The following is a 17,012-nucleotide window of genomic DNA, read 5'->3' as shown; positions in this document are numbered from 1 at the left end:
CATTTGTTCAGATATTTTTGTATGATAAATATTGGTACCTCCTCGAATTCCTTTGAATGGATAGAAAAATGCCACGAGCAGGTTCATAAGGACGGCCAGGTTAAAGGAGATACTGCTCCAGAAGGACATGTTGCGAGCACACCAGTATAGGAAAGGTTGAGCTGCAAAACAGAAAAATAAGTGTTTTCAATGGAGCATTTAAAAAAAGAGGTCTATAGATAAAATTAACCTCCACCAAACATAGTTTATTTTCAGTTTGCCCAAAAGCACAAACAGTGGTCATGTTCATGGCTTCTGCTAAAGTTTATTTGACTACTCTTTATCTTTGGGGTACTTCCAGTTAGAAACTCTTTATGGCAAAGGACTCACATTAAAAAGGGAAGTATTTTCAAACGTGATCTAGCAGCAGCATGAGAACAAGTTCAGAAACACAGAGGTCAAGGACTTCAGGTTCCCTCAATAGTATACTTTGTACTCAGGCACACAAAGAACAACCAGGAGGAGGAAGATTTGTACATGGTAGCAGTGGTAGTGGTGAGATTCAGCCCCATCCCTCCAAGTTACACTGCTGCCAGCAGCTCATCTGAGGTGCTGCTCACCTTCAAACTTCTTTTCTGCTGCAGCAAGCCAGAAAAAACTCAGTGGAGACCAGGCAAGGCAGACAATTAAGACCCAAAATGCATAGCAATAAAGCTAAAATGCTTAGGACTAGCTGCTAAGCAAGTAAGACAACCTTACTGCAAGCTGATAACAGACCAAGGTAGCCCTAGAATCTGCCCTGTGGGCAAAGGACATAAGCGCATCTGCACAGAGGTGAGCACACAGTTAAACAGCTGCACATCTTAAATCCTTAATGGTACCCATAAATACTTGTCCAAAAGACTCCTGATTTTAATAATCTCTGCAGCTAGAATCAAGAGGTGCAGAAAGCAAAAAGAGTGCTTTTTTTTTTGGTGGCTGCAGATCTATTTTTCCCCACACACCATTCCATTTTCCACGATCGTTGTTAATCTCAGCATCTCTGTAGTGATGACTCGGGGAGGGGGGGAAGAGAGGCAAAGTGGTCGCGGACCAGAAGACAAGGACAGACAAGAAGGTGTGTTATAGCAATTCCCTCTGCCCTGAAGGCAAAATACCCCTGATTTTAGCTCCTGCAGGCTTATTCTGCAGCAAACTGTGTACTCCTGAAATCTGGAGTGGCAAAAAAATAATAACCTATTAAAAATGCTCCCAAAGAAGAAATAGAAGCAATATTGTCTCCTGTTGGAAGGAGGTAATGTGTACAGAGGTATCAGAGAGCAAAGGTAAAGGAGCTCACAGTGAAATTTAGGGAAAAGATGAAAATGCAAACTCTGGGGCTGAAGAGTAAATTAATGAATGCTGCAATTCTAAGCCTCACAGTAACCACCACATCCCTTCAGCAAATCACCTCTTCTAGCATCCTAAGCAAAAAAAAAAAGGGTTAGAAGAATTATACAATGCCTCATTATACTGAGTTGAAATGCACATGAAAAGCCAATGTACTGAACAGCTGAATGCAAAGGAAAGGACTACAGAAAGGTACCCAGTCACTGTAAGAATACAGGCTTCACTGCACCTAATTAGCCAGGCACATGTTAAGCCTCAAAATGTGATGTAGCAGTGTTTCAGATATACAATGCACTGGTTTCCGTATCATTTCTGTTCTCAGTTTCACATTAACTGGAAGAATTTGTAAGCAGATTGAATTAATTTGTATGAAATTGTTATACAAATGGTCGTTATAAAGTTCCACACTTAAATTTAAACCTTCCTTTGGGGATGGGCACAGACTATCTGCCCGGTGTAGCACTTTTGCCTGGTTTTGGCAGGCTCATTTGAATTCTTAATTAAGACCTTTGGGAGAGTTATGGTGCTCAGATTATGGGCTAGCACCATAAGCTGAAGGGGGAAGTCCACAGGCCTTTATAAAGAGTTTTCTAAGGTGTCTTAAGTGGTATCACATGAGAGCAGCACAGAGCACTGCCAGCTGGTCACGTCTTGAAAACACAGACCTGTATTTAAGATGTATATAAACAGAGTATCACTTAATTGGCCAAATAAGACCAGAATATTAGGAGACAGACAAAATGAGTCCAGTTTCTTAAAGAAAAAATAAATACTCTGGTATTTCTTTTCAGAAAGGTGGATCTTGATCAATTTGTGGCCTGTTGTTAATTATGGATGTCTTCACAGTTTGCCTGGAGATAGCCTCAAAGACTATTAAAGTAACTCAACAATATCTAACAGACTATATGGATGGTGTCAAAGCTGCCCGTGTGCATAGGATGTTATACACTCCCGTATTTCTTGTAGATCTCTTAGAAGTCATTTTTAGGAAGCAGCTTCCTGTGGATTTTGATGCTGTCAGAAGTACTAATCCACTGCTCAGTGGAAACAGCTCCACTCTACTTAGTATTCATATGCATGAAAAATAATTCAATAGAGCTGACCAAGCTTCAGGCAGTCTTATCTGTACCTGACTGAAAATCTGAAATAGGATGAGTACAACTGCCTTCTCTGCTAAAAGATCTATTAATATATATACACATATACACACACACATAAAACCCAACAACCAGAAGCACTGGCATGCAGCTGTATGGCAGAAGTCCACTCTCATTTGATCTAGGAGGCGGTTCTGGACCAGCCTGAGCTCCTGTGGTAGTAAATGGAGTTTAGCTATTCAAGCATGGGGAACAACAGTGGTATCAGATAGCAGATGCTGACTTGAGCAGGAAATAACTGCTTTATCTCTCACATTTCAGAGGGCCATTGTTGGTAAATTCTAACCAGTCATGGCTGCTCAATGAAGCTGAGCCCCATGTGCAACATTTCTCCTTTAGCAAAACAAGAAGTCAATTAAAGAAAAAATAAGCAAATAAGTTAGGAATTTTGCTGGGGAAGTGGTGGCACTGTATGGATTAAAATCTTATTTAAAAACTTTTCCTAGCTGCCAGTAGGAACCTCAGAGGGAAAAAAGTGCTTGAAAATACTTGCTTTCAGAAATTTTAGCATCACAGGGCTGGAATAGACTTAATCAGCCCATCTGCCAGTCTATTCCTTGCCCAAAGAAAGGACAAATTCTACTTTTACTATTACTGGAGATACATGTTTAACCTGTTCTTCAATACTTCCATTGTTGGAGATGCCGTAAGTCCATACTGTATTACCCAGCCTCTCTCCTGCAATCCAAGGGAACTGCTTAGTGTATCCAAGTGCAGGGAAGGAAAACAGATCATTGCTTTCTTCAGCTGTGTCCTCTCCAATTCTCCCTGCCACCAAATGACTTCTTTCTCATTTAAGCTACATCTCAAATAGCCCCCACAACTTTGTTCCTTCCTGATGGATCTTAAAAAAGATGATCTTTGATCCCTCTTACCCTTCTCCCCTAGATCCCTCTAGGTGGTCCATACTGCTCTTGCATTAAGCTTGACTTCATTATAGCATATTGCCATCATGTAGAAGAGCAGACTCTTTCAACCAATTATCAAGGTTGCTGCCACACTGGGGAACCATCTGCTACCAAATCAAACTCTGCAAACCTGACCTCAGCACTCTGCTGGTAACACTCCACACAACCACACTGGCAACAGCAACCTACCTCGCAATTTCTTTTGCCAGTTCATCTCGTTAAAGAGGTCTTCTGATTTCAAGAAGAAGTCATTGATCTTGCTGCCTTGCTCATCCCTCTCCGTGGTGTAATATATCCGCAGCTTGGACTCCTTTGTGAGGAACTCACAGATACTGGGTACAGGGAAGACTATTTGCTCCATGGTACGGTCTGACCTGACAATCTGAACAGCAGCTTTAATTAAAGTTCTTCCTAGTTTTTAAATGCTTTTATTTCTTGGAGTTTCCCCACACCTTTTTCAAACTGGTTACATGTAGAAACTTGGACACAGTTCTGTAGAACAGCAGTCTGGTAGAGACTTCATTTAATTTACCTTCAAAGCAGACCTACATTTAACTCCAAGACTGATATTTTTTGTACTGTGGTCTTACCCTGGCAATGCTGTTCTTAGGTGGGATTTCCAAAGGGCCCAGTAAATGCAGCACCAAAGCTGTGCTGAATTTCTGAGCAATCTGGTCACCCAAATCAAGATTCTTTGTAAGTTTTAGCCACAAATTGCATCGGCAAGTATAAGGAATAATATGAGGAATAACAGTTATATTGCCTACTAGAGAGTTTTGTGACATCTCTGTGCTTGTGCATGCTTTACTTTTGAAAAGCATCTAAGATTGTATGTCAGGCCAAATTGTCATTTTAATACAGAAAGAATGGCAAAAGCTATCACTAACTTTATGGATTCAGCAATAGCACTGGCCAAAATGTAACAGAAGTGAAGTTACACTTCCTCCTGCCAACAGAGCTCTGCTCAGCTCCATCTTAAAGCCCACACATGACAGCTCAAAAATAGCTCCCCCCCAGCGGCTGTCAAAAACTAAAATAAAAGAATAAGTACCCATACACTCTCATGTCAGAGATGTGTCCACACACACACAGGTAGGCACTGCAACCAGAATATCACATCTAATGCAACCAGGGTCCAACTCCACCGCTCCTCTTCCAAGCGGCTCCTTCCGCAGCAGATCATTTCCCCCCACACACCTCCCGGCAGCCACCGCTTTCCCTGTACCTCAATCTGTGCCGTGTGCTTGGCGTAAAACTCCAGAGCCTCGTCTCCCTCTATCTGACCTCCCGGCTTCAGCATGTTCTGCAGCTCTTTGTTATGACGAGCCAACTGAAATAAAGGAATGCAAAGGGAGTGGGAGACACCAGATGTCTCTCTGATATTAAATTTCTGATTTTTGGCATAAAAGAAAAGAAATAGTATGCAGTCAGCTGCTAAGAAAGGGCAAAGTTGACAGAAGGCTTGTTCTATTCCAACCAGACACCCTGCAGCTCTATTTTGGGAGCAAGTCAGAATGATTCAAATATGTATTTTTTTAATATCCATGTGGTACTCCTCTTTTACCCATCCTCTCCCACCCTTTGCCTCACTTGGGAAACTTCTTGAACATTCACATTTGGTCTATCCTTCTACATGAGGTGAAGTTCCTAGCGACTGGAAAAAGGGAAATATAACCCCCATTTTCACGAAGAGGAAAATGGAAGGACCCAGGAAACTACAGACCAGTCAGTTTCACCTCTGTGCCAGGCAAAATCTTGGAGCAGATTCTCCTGGAAGGCATGCTAAGGCACATGAAAATCAACAAGGTGCTTGGTGACAGCCAGCATGGCTTCACTAAGGGGAAATCCTGCCTGACCAATTTGGTGGCCTTCTATGATGGGGCTACAGAACTGATGGACAGGGGCAAAGCAGCTGATGTCATCTACTTGGACTTGTGTAAAGCGTTTGACACTGTCCCACACGACATCCTTGTCTCTAAATTGGAGAGACATTAATTTGATGGATGGACCACTCGGTGGATAAAGAACTGGCTGGATGGCCGCACACAAAGAGTTGTGGTCAATGGCTCAATGTCCAACTGGAGACATGTAAAGAGTGGTGTCCCTCATGGGTCAGTATTGAGATCAGTCTTGTTCAACATCTTTGTCAGTGACATGGACAGTGGGATTGAGTGAGCCCTCAGCTAGTTTGTTGATGACACCAAGATGTGTGGTTCAGTTGATATGCTGGAGGGAAGGAATGCCATCCAGAGGGACCCTGACACACTAATGGGTTTACACTTGAACACGAGAAGTTCAGGTGAGATATAAGGAAGAAGTTCTTTACTGTGAGGGTGGTGAGGCACTGGACTAGGCTGCCCAAAGAAGTGGTAACTGCTCCATCCCTAGCAGTGTTCAAGGCCAGGTTGGACAGAGCCTTGAGTGACATGGTTTATTGTGAGAAGTCCCTGCCCATAGCAGGGGGTTGGAAGTAGATGATCTTAAGGTCCTTTCCAACCCTGACTATTCTACGATCTACCCAAATTCAAAGGTGTGCTAATCACACATGTATCTAGGCAGGGACAGAGGAGAAAATCTGCATCAACTGAAAAGCAGATGCACAGAGCACTGATCCAAAAATGCTTCTGGATGCTTTAAATTCATCTTACAGCACAGTGATGATCTTTCTTCTCAGACGCTAAAGGAACTCTAATGGAATGATTTATGCAGCATCAATATATTAAGTAGATATAGATGCATTTGTTCTCCCTTGGTCTTTTACCTTTCAAACACCACATTGTATCAATACAACAAACCTGACTGGCACCAACACAGAGAGAATGTGGCAAGAACCATAAAAGCAGAGGGAGATTTCTGCTAGAGTTTAATTGATCTGTATCATTTCTTTGGGAGTATAAAGTAGCCTTTGATACAGCTGAAAGATAATACGTAGCTCCTCAGAGCAGTACTGCCCAGAACTTGAACCATATCTTCAGAAACCTGGGCAAGAGCCTGCCTGCTTCCAATTGGAAATGAAAATGCCAAAAATTTTCTGGTATCATTGACTTTTCTGATCCTTTAAGGATTGGGATTTGCTCTGATAAAGAGTGAATGTGCAGTGAGTTTGTCTCAGAGATGAACCATTAAAACAATTTCAGGGAAAAGCAGACCTTTAGCTATTCAATTTGTGACACTTGGTGCTACAGAAGCTGTTGGTGAAATTCTACCTGATGAGCTAATATATATATGTTGTGTCCCACGTTCCTCGGAGATGCTGCAACATCTTCCCCATTCTCTCCATCCTCAAATTCTACTTCTCCCTGCAGATAAGCCTTCTTTATCACCTCCACCTAGAAAAAAGAGAAACAGGCCAGTAAAGAGAGGCTCAGGCTAAGGCTGAATCTAATAAGGCCAGTATACACTTGGCACACTTACAGAGGTGAAAGGAGATGAGCATATAGATTCAAGAGGAATAACGTGGGCTTATCAACATATTTTGTTGGTAAGTGGGCTTAGGGTAAAACAGGAGACCTCAGTTCAGCACCTTCAGCTGAGCTCATTACCACAGGAAAATGAACTTCATACTCCCCTTCAGGTAACATGTTCTGGGCCACACTCACCACACGCTGCATCATGTTGTGATCTCTGGCCCCTGCCGTAACTACGTGCATAGAGACAAGTCGATGGTGTTTAAGCTGTACTTTGAATCTCCTATTTGTTCTCACCAGTTAACACATTAACCAGCCCAAAAGCCTGCTACAGCTGCTTAACAGCTTTTAGGTCAGAAGACATTTTCATCTCTCTCTGCCTCCCGTGCAAATAACTTCTGCATGTGGATTCCCAAGGCCCAGGTGGTGCTTCCTCCTTGACTTACGCAGGATGCTGAATCCCTTCTCTACAGTATTCAGCATGCCTCCCCTAATCATTTGTGCTGCCTGGGAACTAGGCAGACCTATGCCCTGTGGACACTGCATTCCTTCAACCAAATCCTTGAGAGATCTTCCAGTTGCCCGTGATCAATGCAAAGACCTCTTGGAGCACCTCTGGGGTGGACACAGCTCAGTCTCCCCAGTGCTGCTGTACCTGGCTTGAAGGGAGTTGGTAGCTGTGGAACAACCCAGGGACTCACCAGCTCTTTGGGCCTCATGTTGTAGAGGATCCTCTCTGCGTTCTCGCTGTCGTGCCTGCTCTCCATGATTGCCAAGAGCAGTTTTGAGGCGTTGTTCTGAAGGAAAACCAATGGCAATCAGTACCAGAAGTGAAAAAAATGAGGGTACCCAGTTTGAGCATTACCACCTGTGCTGTCCAGAACAGCTTTAGATACCCAGTTTCTACAAATACGAGCCACAGGCAAGGCAAATCTTCCCAGCCAGCCACTGCAGGACTCCTACAGACTCATCTTGCCAAGCACTCGATCTTCTCTATTCCTGAGATATACAACTTAACAGTATATTTTACGAGTTTATCTCCAAAACCCAAGTTACTGGGAGACATCAAATTAACCCAAGTCAAAGTTTAGACTTCTAAAATGCTGACATTTCAAGCTTGTATGATATTGTTTTGTTTTAAAGGTCCCACAGCATCACTACAAGCTCTCAACTCCAAAATGGTGCAGCTCAGCTTTACTGAAGATAATGCTGATTAGATCAAAGGACAGCCTAGGCTGAAGACACAGATGTGCTTTGCTGCTTTTAACTGAAAATTACACTGCAACCTGCTCATGCCAAGAAATAGAAGGAGGAAATGGGAAACTACCACAAGGCACCAGACTACTTTAATACAAACAATTAAGATTAAAATCCATCATGACTGACAATAAAAACCAATAAAGTATTTAATTTTGAAGGATAATGCTCATTGAGTCTAAAAGCATTTTTTATTTAGAACAATAAAAACCCCGCATTACCCATAATAATGGTGTGAGTTGACAACGGAAAACAACTAGACACTGCACTATTTCACAGGACAGTAAATCAGAAAGGAAGTACTTCTAACATATGTTGAAGCAGGAGTGCTTAGTGACTACTGCTGCTAGAAGACAACCTGCTAATGTATCATGAAACCAGCACTAGGGCTAATTATTTCAGCATTAAACAGCCTTAAAAATTTCTTGATGATTTAACATCAACTGATTAAACAACAGCAATCAAGTATTAGGAAATCAGACAGAGCACAGGAAATTTTCCTTCCATTGCATATGTAAAAGCTCTCCAACAACAGAGAAGTTTTCACTGGCTTTAACAGGAAATTATTTTAGGATTTCTCAGCATATCCCTCCAGTCTGAAAACTGGTGTCTCCATGTTATCATTTAAACAATGAAATACCTGTGACAACCAATCTTTGGGCAATGCCTCCAGTTTGCTGATGTGTAACATTTTTTTGGCACTTACAAATACTGGAGTATAATAAACACCCACATAATTTCAACAATAAAATTGTGTTTCATCTAACACTTTATGTGGATTGCACAAAAGAGTCACTTGCCTTCAGCTCCAACACAAGGTCCATCCGCTTCTTTCCCAAAGGGTTGATGTCATTGAGAATTAATGCTGTGATGATGTCAATACCGTTGGACTCATGAGTAGCAATGCAGTTCTGTCCAAAGAAAATTCAAACTTCACTAATTGTCTGCACTAAAAATGCAGCCCAGACTGGTGACCCAGCCAGAAGAGAAGAGTCACCTCTTTCATCACCTCGTAAGCTGTTCGAGGTGGATAACTGAACAGAAAACTCCAATCAGTCGAATAACAAAAGATTAAGGCATTTTCTTTCAACCTTTTCCTAACATCAGCCATGGTATGTCCTACTGAAACCACCCAGCCTCAGGAAGCAGAAGGCAACACAGTTGATAAACGAAGCATTCACACGCCAAAGCATCCAGGCTGAACACACAGCTAAGGAAGAACACTGTTTTGTTAAGATTAAGGACAGTTTTCTTTATTTTAGCTGTGCCAATCAACACCTACTTCAGTCCAGTCTAACCAAAGAATGTGAATTCCAGTAAATTTCTTGCTTACCCTTTAACCCTTCTTCTACAATGGTCTATAACTAAAATGTACAAACTGACAGTAGCTTGCTGGCTTCAAAATCTAGAGCCCTGCTCTGTCATCGAGCTCCATGCAAAGATCCATACCTATATCTAAAGGAGGACTATTTGGGGATAGCTATCTCTTTACTTTGATTTACTCTAGACTTTCAGACTTCATGTGACTCATGGAAACAGCTCTAGCAAGAGCCACATTTAGACCAAAGGCAGAAGAAACAGGCCTGACTACTTGGTGATGCTTCTGTAAAACAGCCTTGGGTGACATGGTTTAGTTTGAGGTGTCCCTGCCCATGGCAGGGGGGTTGGAACTAGATGATCGTTAAGGTCCTTTTCAACCCTAACTATTCTGTGATTCCATGAGATGAAGGGGAAAAGCACAAACAAGCTGGGCAGCTGCCCCTGCCCTCTGATACTTCCCACTGGAGCAAACCACAATTTTTGAGTACCTGAATGCTCCTGCTTATGCCAATGAAGTGTCCTCCCATATGCCTTGCTGATCACTTCAAGGCACACAGCAGATGAAGACCAGCTGTGGACCAGAAATTGCTTTATCCAATAGGATTATAGCAGTCATTCAGTTATGCCTTTCCTATACCACAGTTATTTAAACCACCATGCTTGCTTTAAAACAATTATTCCCGCTTGCAGCAGAACATACTGCTGACAGTACGGTTTGGAGGAAGCTGGACAAAGGCTGGTGTTCCAGAGTTTGGCGGTCCTCACAAACACCCAACCTGTCCTCATTAAGAACCCCTACCACATCCCCATGGAAGTGCACTGACAGCTGGCAGTGACACACACCTGGTTATACACACAAGACTATGATTGGAAACAATCTCAATGTGCTTATCACCTTCATTAACAAAGCTGAAGAGCTCAACCTTCCTCCACCAGGCTGGGGGGCTGCATTCCTGGTTTCATTTGTAACAGGCAACAGAGCTGGGTTTTAGCAACATTTTAACTACAGAGTGTTTCAAGCACAAAAGTTCCCTGCTCTCCCTGTCAAGTGTAACAAATTCTAGGAAAGCAAGAAAACCTCTGCTGCTTTGACTGGTTCGACTCCTCAGAGGGGGCCTCAAGAAAGAAGTTGATCATTACATGTTTAGAAAGAAAAAAAACAAACCAGCCCCTTTGTAGGGCAAGTCAAGTGAGCAGCATTGCAAGACAACACAAGTGTAGACTAAGAGAGAAGCCCAGGAGAGAGCATGCTGTAAAGGGAGAAAGGGTGATGCTTTTCACAGCTATGGATGTATTACCTGGTTCTCGTGGCAAGGTCCTTGACAGTACTCGGTCAGACTTTCCAGCGTCTGATTGATGAGCGCTACGTTTTTCTCATTTATATACAGACCAAGAAGGCCAAGTCCCCCAGTTGTGCTTCCACAGATGCAGTCCAGAAACTGCAGTGTCTCACACACCAAGTTGTAGTTGGTCTTGTTGTTCTGGCAGCGTAGGAAGTTCTGCGAGGAAGCCAGGAAAGAAGGGAGAAAACCCAAACTGATATCTGGACCATAATACTTTATTAACTTCATCAACCCACAATTGCACTGCATGGTATATTGCACTGATTTCTGTATAAATAAGTGTCTTTCAGAGCTTGCTTGAGCAGCTTGTTGGCTTCAAGTTTTATAGAAGACACGCAGCAACAGAGTGCATCCATTAGAGCACTGAAGCCCAACATGGAATCAGCTACTCACTGGGGATCAGAACTCTCCTGAGCCTGGAAGCTTTCCTTCTAGCATACCTGCTACATCTCACTGCTAACCATCACTCACAGCTCTCTCCTCCCAAGGCCTTTCTCCAAGAGAGAAGCAGCAATTCCCTGGCTCCACGGTAACACCCTGAACAAAGGGTGAGGGTGTAACCGACTGTATCCCTTGAAAGGGGGCATCTTGAAATGCAATACTCTCAACTGCATTTCTTCCCACATAATTACTATAATCCCTGCTTGAAGCTGCTGATTAGGAGCAGCTCTTCTAATGAAATGCCAGATTTACCAGTGTGGTTTAAACATGGTTCCTCTCTCCTGTATTCCAAATGAAAAAAACCCAACAACAAACAACCACCAAAACAAAGAAGAACAATCAATGAACACCAATTCCGCAGTGACTCAGATGCTGTTTGTCAGTGTATTCCCAGCAGCACCCTGTAAAAATGGATGGCCACTATCATTTTCTTTCCCTTGAAGTTTCAGGAGGAGAGCTCCTATCTAGCTTAATCCTAGAGGGTTAAAAAATACTTCAAAGGTAAAAAAAACCCACAGAGGAACAAGATGCACAGGACTATGGAACCACCAAGGTCTTCCCTGCCAGCCTGCAGAGGAGCGCTGTTAACTGATTGCCTCCAGTGTCTGCGTCAGACTAGTAAGTCTTTTAAGGCAAAGAGACTGAGAAATTGCCAGATTCAATTGAAAGCTAAGCTAAAAAAAGAAAAGTCTGTCTATGAATGCAGACTAAAGGTGACAGTGATTCAGCACATTTCAGCTGATTGCTCATTTAGTATCCTGACTTTTGATTAACTTGTCAGAATGTAGAAGGTTGATGCTACAAAAATCACAGCTCGTGCCTTCCCTCCAGGAAAAAAAGCAAAAATAATGGATAATATTGAATGTGATTAAACAAAATGCTTCCTGGCTGAAGTATGGCATTTATTCTGGTTATAGCTAGGTTTATACCAGCCTTTAGCATCTTGATCCAAAGTCAATGAACAGAAAGGAAAGAGGAGGAATGAGGCACAGAAGGACAGTGTTAGGTGGCTGAACTAGGTGAAGGAAGAAACAGTAGAAAACAAGACCCCACTGCACTGTGAGAAACTGCCCCAGGGAACATCTGTTGCTCTTAATTTTCTGTCATCCAGAGCATCTCACTGGCTACAGAGTGGGAACCCAACTCCTCAGTATAGAACACGCTATCCCATTGCTTCCAGTGGTAATGAACCCAAGGTCTGTACCACCCTCAAGACCCTGGATTCAGAATAAAGAATGACAGTAGCAGGTTCAGCTTGAACATATGAAAAATCTGCAGCTGGTGGGATCTTCAGGAGAAAAGGAGGGGAACAGCCTCCATCATACTGCCTGACTTTAAGGAGCTTACATACTCAGTTGAGAAACACTTTTCAGATGGGATGAAGTGCACTCAAGAGTCAGGCAGTATTTAAACTCCTACCTTTGTGAATAACCGCCTGGAGGTACTCAGCTGACTTCACACACTGTTCATTTTTAGGGAGCCCAGTCCTCCCCATTTCTGGGACGTGCGACCAGATAGGGCTACACTTGTCAAAGCAGCATCTGCAGCCAGTTCTTAATGTCTCTGCAGCATGTCAGGGTGTTGGGGACTTTGCTTCCCAGTACACAGCCTAAAGCCAAATACCCTTTAGAGCAAACACAATGACTAAAAATAAAATTGGCTTTCAGAATGCTTGCTTCATTTATTCAAGGAGGGATGAACACTGAGTCCTTGGAAGGAACAGTTCTACCATGTAAGTGGGTAATGCCCCCAAAAGCCTAAATATTTTCTTTGGACAGTCTTTTGTTTTAGCAGAAATCCTATCTCCAATTGGAAAAACTTTGCAAAGCAAGAACATAAATAAAAAGGTCTTAGTAAAGAGGTATATTTAAATTGCCAGGTTTCTCTTTACAAGCAACCAGGTAAAGCAAGGCATCTTGCACTGAATACTGGCTTGCACTTTGATCTTACAAAGTTAGTTCTCACATGTTCTTCTTGCCTAAAACATGGCAAGCTAAACCAGCTCACTTTCTGCATGCAGCAGTAATGCTTCATGAGCCAAATTACTGAAACACTTCCCTGCAGCATGCAGAGCTTTAACGGTCTTTACTACTCAGGCTCTGTCTCCAGGGATTATGAATAAAAGCAACAGTTACATCTAATGTTGAAAGTTATATCAATTCTCGGTTTATTTTGCACAAAAGCAGTATTTAACCTACTAACTTAGACCTGTAATCTGAGCATGACTGCCTAGCATACTACCACAATATTTTTGTTTCACAGAAATGTCACATTCGATAGGAAAAAGAAGAATCGGACCACTATTTTTCTGATGAATTTGGGGTTTTTAAGTGTAACGTTGAAGCTGAAGGCTTCCAGGCATCACCTGCCCAAGCACTGACTGTGGAAGGAGGGCACTGCTCCCTGCTCTGCAGTGAATCCCTGTTCCACTCCTCCAAACCTCCAGCCAGGGCAGCTCCTGCTCAGAGCCAAGTGTTTGCTGGATGCTTCCCTCACCTTGTCACGAGTTCAGTTCTCGTGACTGGTTCTGTAGTACACAGGGACAGTGTCATTCAGAAAGGAGACAGCACAGGAAAGACCTCCTGAGGAAACTGGTGGGGCTGTAGCCCAGTCAAAGCAGATCAGACAACAAGAGCTGGCTATAGAGCCATGACAGCTTTGCTTTCAAGGCTGAGCTCTCGCACTGAATCAGAGGTCAAACCTAAAGCAAATTTAGTAAGAGCACCCAAGCATCTGTGTGCTGAGAGAGAAACAGAAACACCAAGAGCACTCCACAGCAAAACCTGATTTCAGCCTGAAGGGAATAAGGAAACACACTTGGGTCCACTCGTTTGTCTCAGTCCTTGCAATAATTTGAAGATATTGCAACTCCTCCTCCTCCAGACCCATGGAGTAAGCTGGAGGTGGACAGCACCCTGACTGTCTGCAATGCAGAGCTAACTGCAGCTTTATCTGCCAAGGGAACACTTGAGTGATGCAAAAGGCATGGCATTGCAACTCCCTAAGCCATTTCAGGAAGACTTCATCCTCATCCAAAACACATACCGACTCTTACAGCCATGACTTGCATTTTCTTGGGTTTGCACATCATCAGGCTATTCACAATTGCTAACAGCTTGTAAAACACTTGGTTTGATAAAGCTACAACTGCACTGGGCAGGCAATTCCTATTCACTTGTAACTCAAATCTAACTTGAGAACTGCTCAGGCCAGTTTGTGCACTGGCTTGAATCCAATTTTGCTCCTATAGCCTTCAGTGCCTAGCCAAAGACAGCAGCAGGAAAGGATCATGTGCGTGCGGTTTGGACTACTGCCACATAAAACCGTGTCCTGCTTGTCTCCGACATTGCTAACGGCATGGAAATTGTTTGGCAAAACAAAGATCAAATAATTTTTTGAGAGAATGAAGAGAAACCCTGATGTACGGAACCTCAGCACCTATGGAATGCTATGAGAAGTACACATTCATGGCACAGGAACATTACCATACAGATTTGATTTCATGTATTGCCAGCAGCGGGGCTTTCCAGTTCAGTGGAAGTGATTTGGCAGGTCTGAAAAGCACTCATGCAGGGTCCTACACTTCTGGCGCGCTGTATAACAATATGCAATCAAGGCAATTATCCCTTCTTTATGATGGCATTTAGTACATTGTACTACATCTCACTAGCTCCTCGCTTGCCTCCAATTCTAATCCAGTGGCAGTGGTTACGCTGAATAAAAATCACGTTAATTGCTGTCCATTTGTAAGCAAAAATCTTACCTCCCGTGAAGGCACACGCTAGATGAGATTACCAACATACAAGATCTGCACTTGCTATTTTAAATTATACAAACACACCCCAGATTATCACAGGACTGCTGAGGTTGGAAGGGATCTTCGGAAACTCCAATCCCGCTCACCCTGCCATGAGGCATCACCGAGCAGAGTCTGGCTCCATCCTCTTCACATCCCTCTATAAGGTATTTGTACACACGGGTGAGATACCCCAAGCTTTTTCCTCTCCTGCCTGACCTCTCCCAGCTCTCCCTGCCCATCATATGCTCTGTTCCCTTAGCTGCCTACAGTTTGTGAAGGCTGGTCTTAATCAGCAGAGAGCAAGGAGACCCGCATTCAGCAGCAGACCCATGCTCTCTGTAGTCTCCTTCTGCTGTGAGTACAACCCAAAACCTTCTTGTTGCCCTTCATGTCCCTCACCAGATTCAACTCCAGCTGAGGCTTTTCTGACACCATCACCATCTGTTCAACTCTGTGCACATGAACAGATCCATAAAAACCTGGGAAAAGCTGCTCACTGGAAAGCAGTGTGATTCCTATTCACTTCTAACTCAAATCTAACTTACTCAATTCTGGAAGACGCACAGCTTCCAGAATAGGTCTGGAATGCATATGGTTGATTGCCCAACACTCTCTTTATTTTTCCTTATGACTTCTTTTATTTTCCTTCCCCTGTCAAAAGTAGATCAGTAACTTGACAGCAGAACGTTTGCTTTAAGTATGTACTTTTAAAAAGCCATGTCAGGTGTTCATCCCACCATCTTTTACATGTATAGAAGATACCATTGAATATTGGATAACTGGACTTCCCTGTATCTCCCCCTCAAGATATAAATACTCTTTTTTTTCTGGCTAAATAAAACAGTTGTTCATGTATCAATTTAAAAAGACATAGGATTAATGAGACTGATGGGAATTGTGGCGACTGCATGAAGCGACAGGAGGACGGCTGCTCAAGGAGCCAGACTGTACCTGCAAATCCCGATTGTGGTTTTCACAGAGCAGCTGCAAGAACCGGAGGATGGGTTGCATTATTGAGATCACAGCACTCATCTCCAGGTCATCTTTGCTCTTGTCTGCTGCAGACTGTGCTCCTTCTCCTGCTGAATAATGGTCATCAGGATCAGCCTCCCTCCGGTAAGTGTTGTAAGCCTTTTTTGTAGCTGCAGAGGCCTCCAGTAACTGATCCCGCACTTCCTCGGTAATTTGGCTCATCGGTTCTCTCACTACAACACACAAGAACAGCTCTTCCTTAGGCAAAATGAATAAAGGGGACCAGAAAACTCTATTCACACATTTCCCGCTAGTTTCACACGCAGGCCAGCTATTCATCACCAGTTCTTTTTGTAAGTATGTTTAGTGTGATGTGAGGGTCTTGAGTTTAGAAGGGCATCATGTCACATTCTTTGCACCTTTTATGCGAACCACATTAAAGTTACAAATTCTGGTATTAATTGGTTAGGGTGCACACATCTAGAACTATCAGGAGTTACAATAAAAGGACCTGCTATCAAAGAAAAATAGGATTTCTCCGCTTATTGTTCGAGAAGGCACTAACCACAACCCACAGTCCAGGGTCATTACTATGGATCAGATTTGAGCAGCTTGTCACGATAGACAAGGCGGCAGAGTCTCATCTCAAATACTTTTCATCATTTCAATAGCACAATCTCACAAATGGATGAAGAGGGGATGAAGCTCTTGAAATCCTGAGCCAGGGCACCACTGATCTCTGAACTTTGTTCTGTGGGATCAGAGATCAGAGCATTATTGCAGCAAATGAATTGAGTTCAAAACACAGCATTTTACTCCCTCGTCACTTCAGAAATGAACAAGCAGGGATTACCTCTTTTCCTGTTCGGTACATCTCTGTCTGAGTCTTCATCTTTCTTTTTATTTCCTAAGTCACTAGTGTTGACTGTGACAGTAGCCTTGATTTCTTGCTGTGCCACTTTCATGCGATCATAAAAAACCTTAAAGAACTTTTCAGATTTCTTATCTTCCGTCAGTCGGCAGAAAAATGAATGCTACAA

General features: G+C 43.0%; 1 protein-coding gene across 1 annotated transcript in view; it reads right to left on the bottom strand.

The window, feature by feature from the left end:
• The window catches only part of ITPR1 (inositol 1,4,5-trisphosphate receptor type 1), a 171,718-nt gene that overhangs the window by 30,463 nt on the left and 124,243 nt on the right, over nt 1-17,012 (bottom strand). The window contains exons 45-53 of the mRNA XM_061362137.1: nt 16,826-17,006; nt 15,952-16,205; nt 10,716-10,916; nt 8,898-9,008; nt 7,542-7,637; nt 6,640-6,762; nt 4,659-4,763; nt 3,623-3,815; nt 39-161 (exon numbers count right to left, since the gene is read on the bottom strand). Of these exons, the coding sequence (XP_061218121.1) occupies nt 39-161; nt 3,623-3,815; nt 4,659-4,763; nt 6,640-6,762; nt 7,542-7,637; nt 8,898-9,008; nt 10,716-10,916; nt 15,952-16,205; nt 16,826-17,006 (1,387 nt within the window). The remainder of the gene's footprint in view (nt 1-38; nt 162-3,622; nt 3,816-4,658; nt 4,764-6,639; nt 6,763-7,541; nt 7,638-8,897; nt 9,009-10,715; nt 10,917-15,951; nt 16,206-16,825; nt 17,007-17,012) is intronic.

Source organism: Neopsephotus bourkii, unplaced genomic scaffold (genome assembly GCF_033783945.1).
Source record: "Neopsephotus bourkii isolate Nb327-2 ecotype Australia unplaced genomic scaffold, CSIRO-AGI_Nbou_v1 NB_1080, whole genome shotgun sequence".
NCBI lineage: Eukaryota > Metazoa > Chordata > Aves > Psittaciformes > Psittacidae > Neopsephotus > Neopsephotus bourkii.
This window is presented reverse-complemented; position numbering and strand designations above follow the sequence as displayed.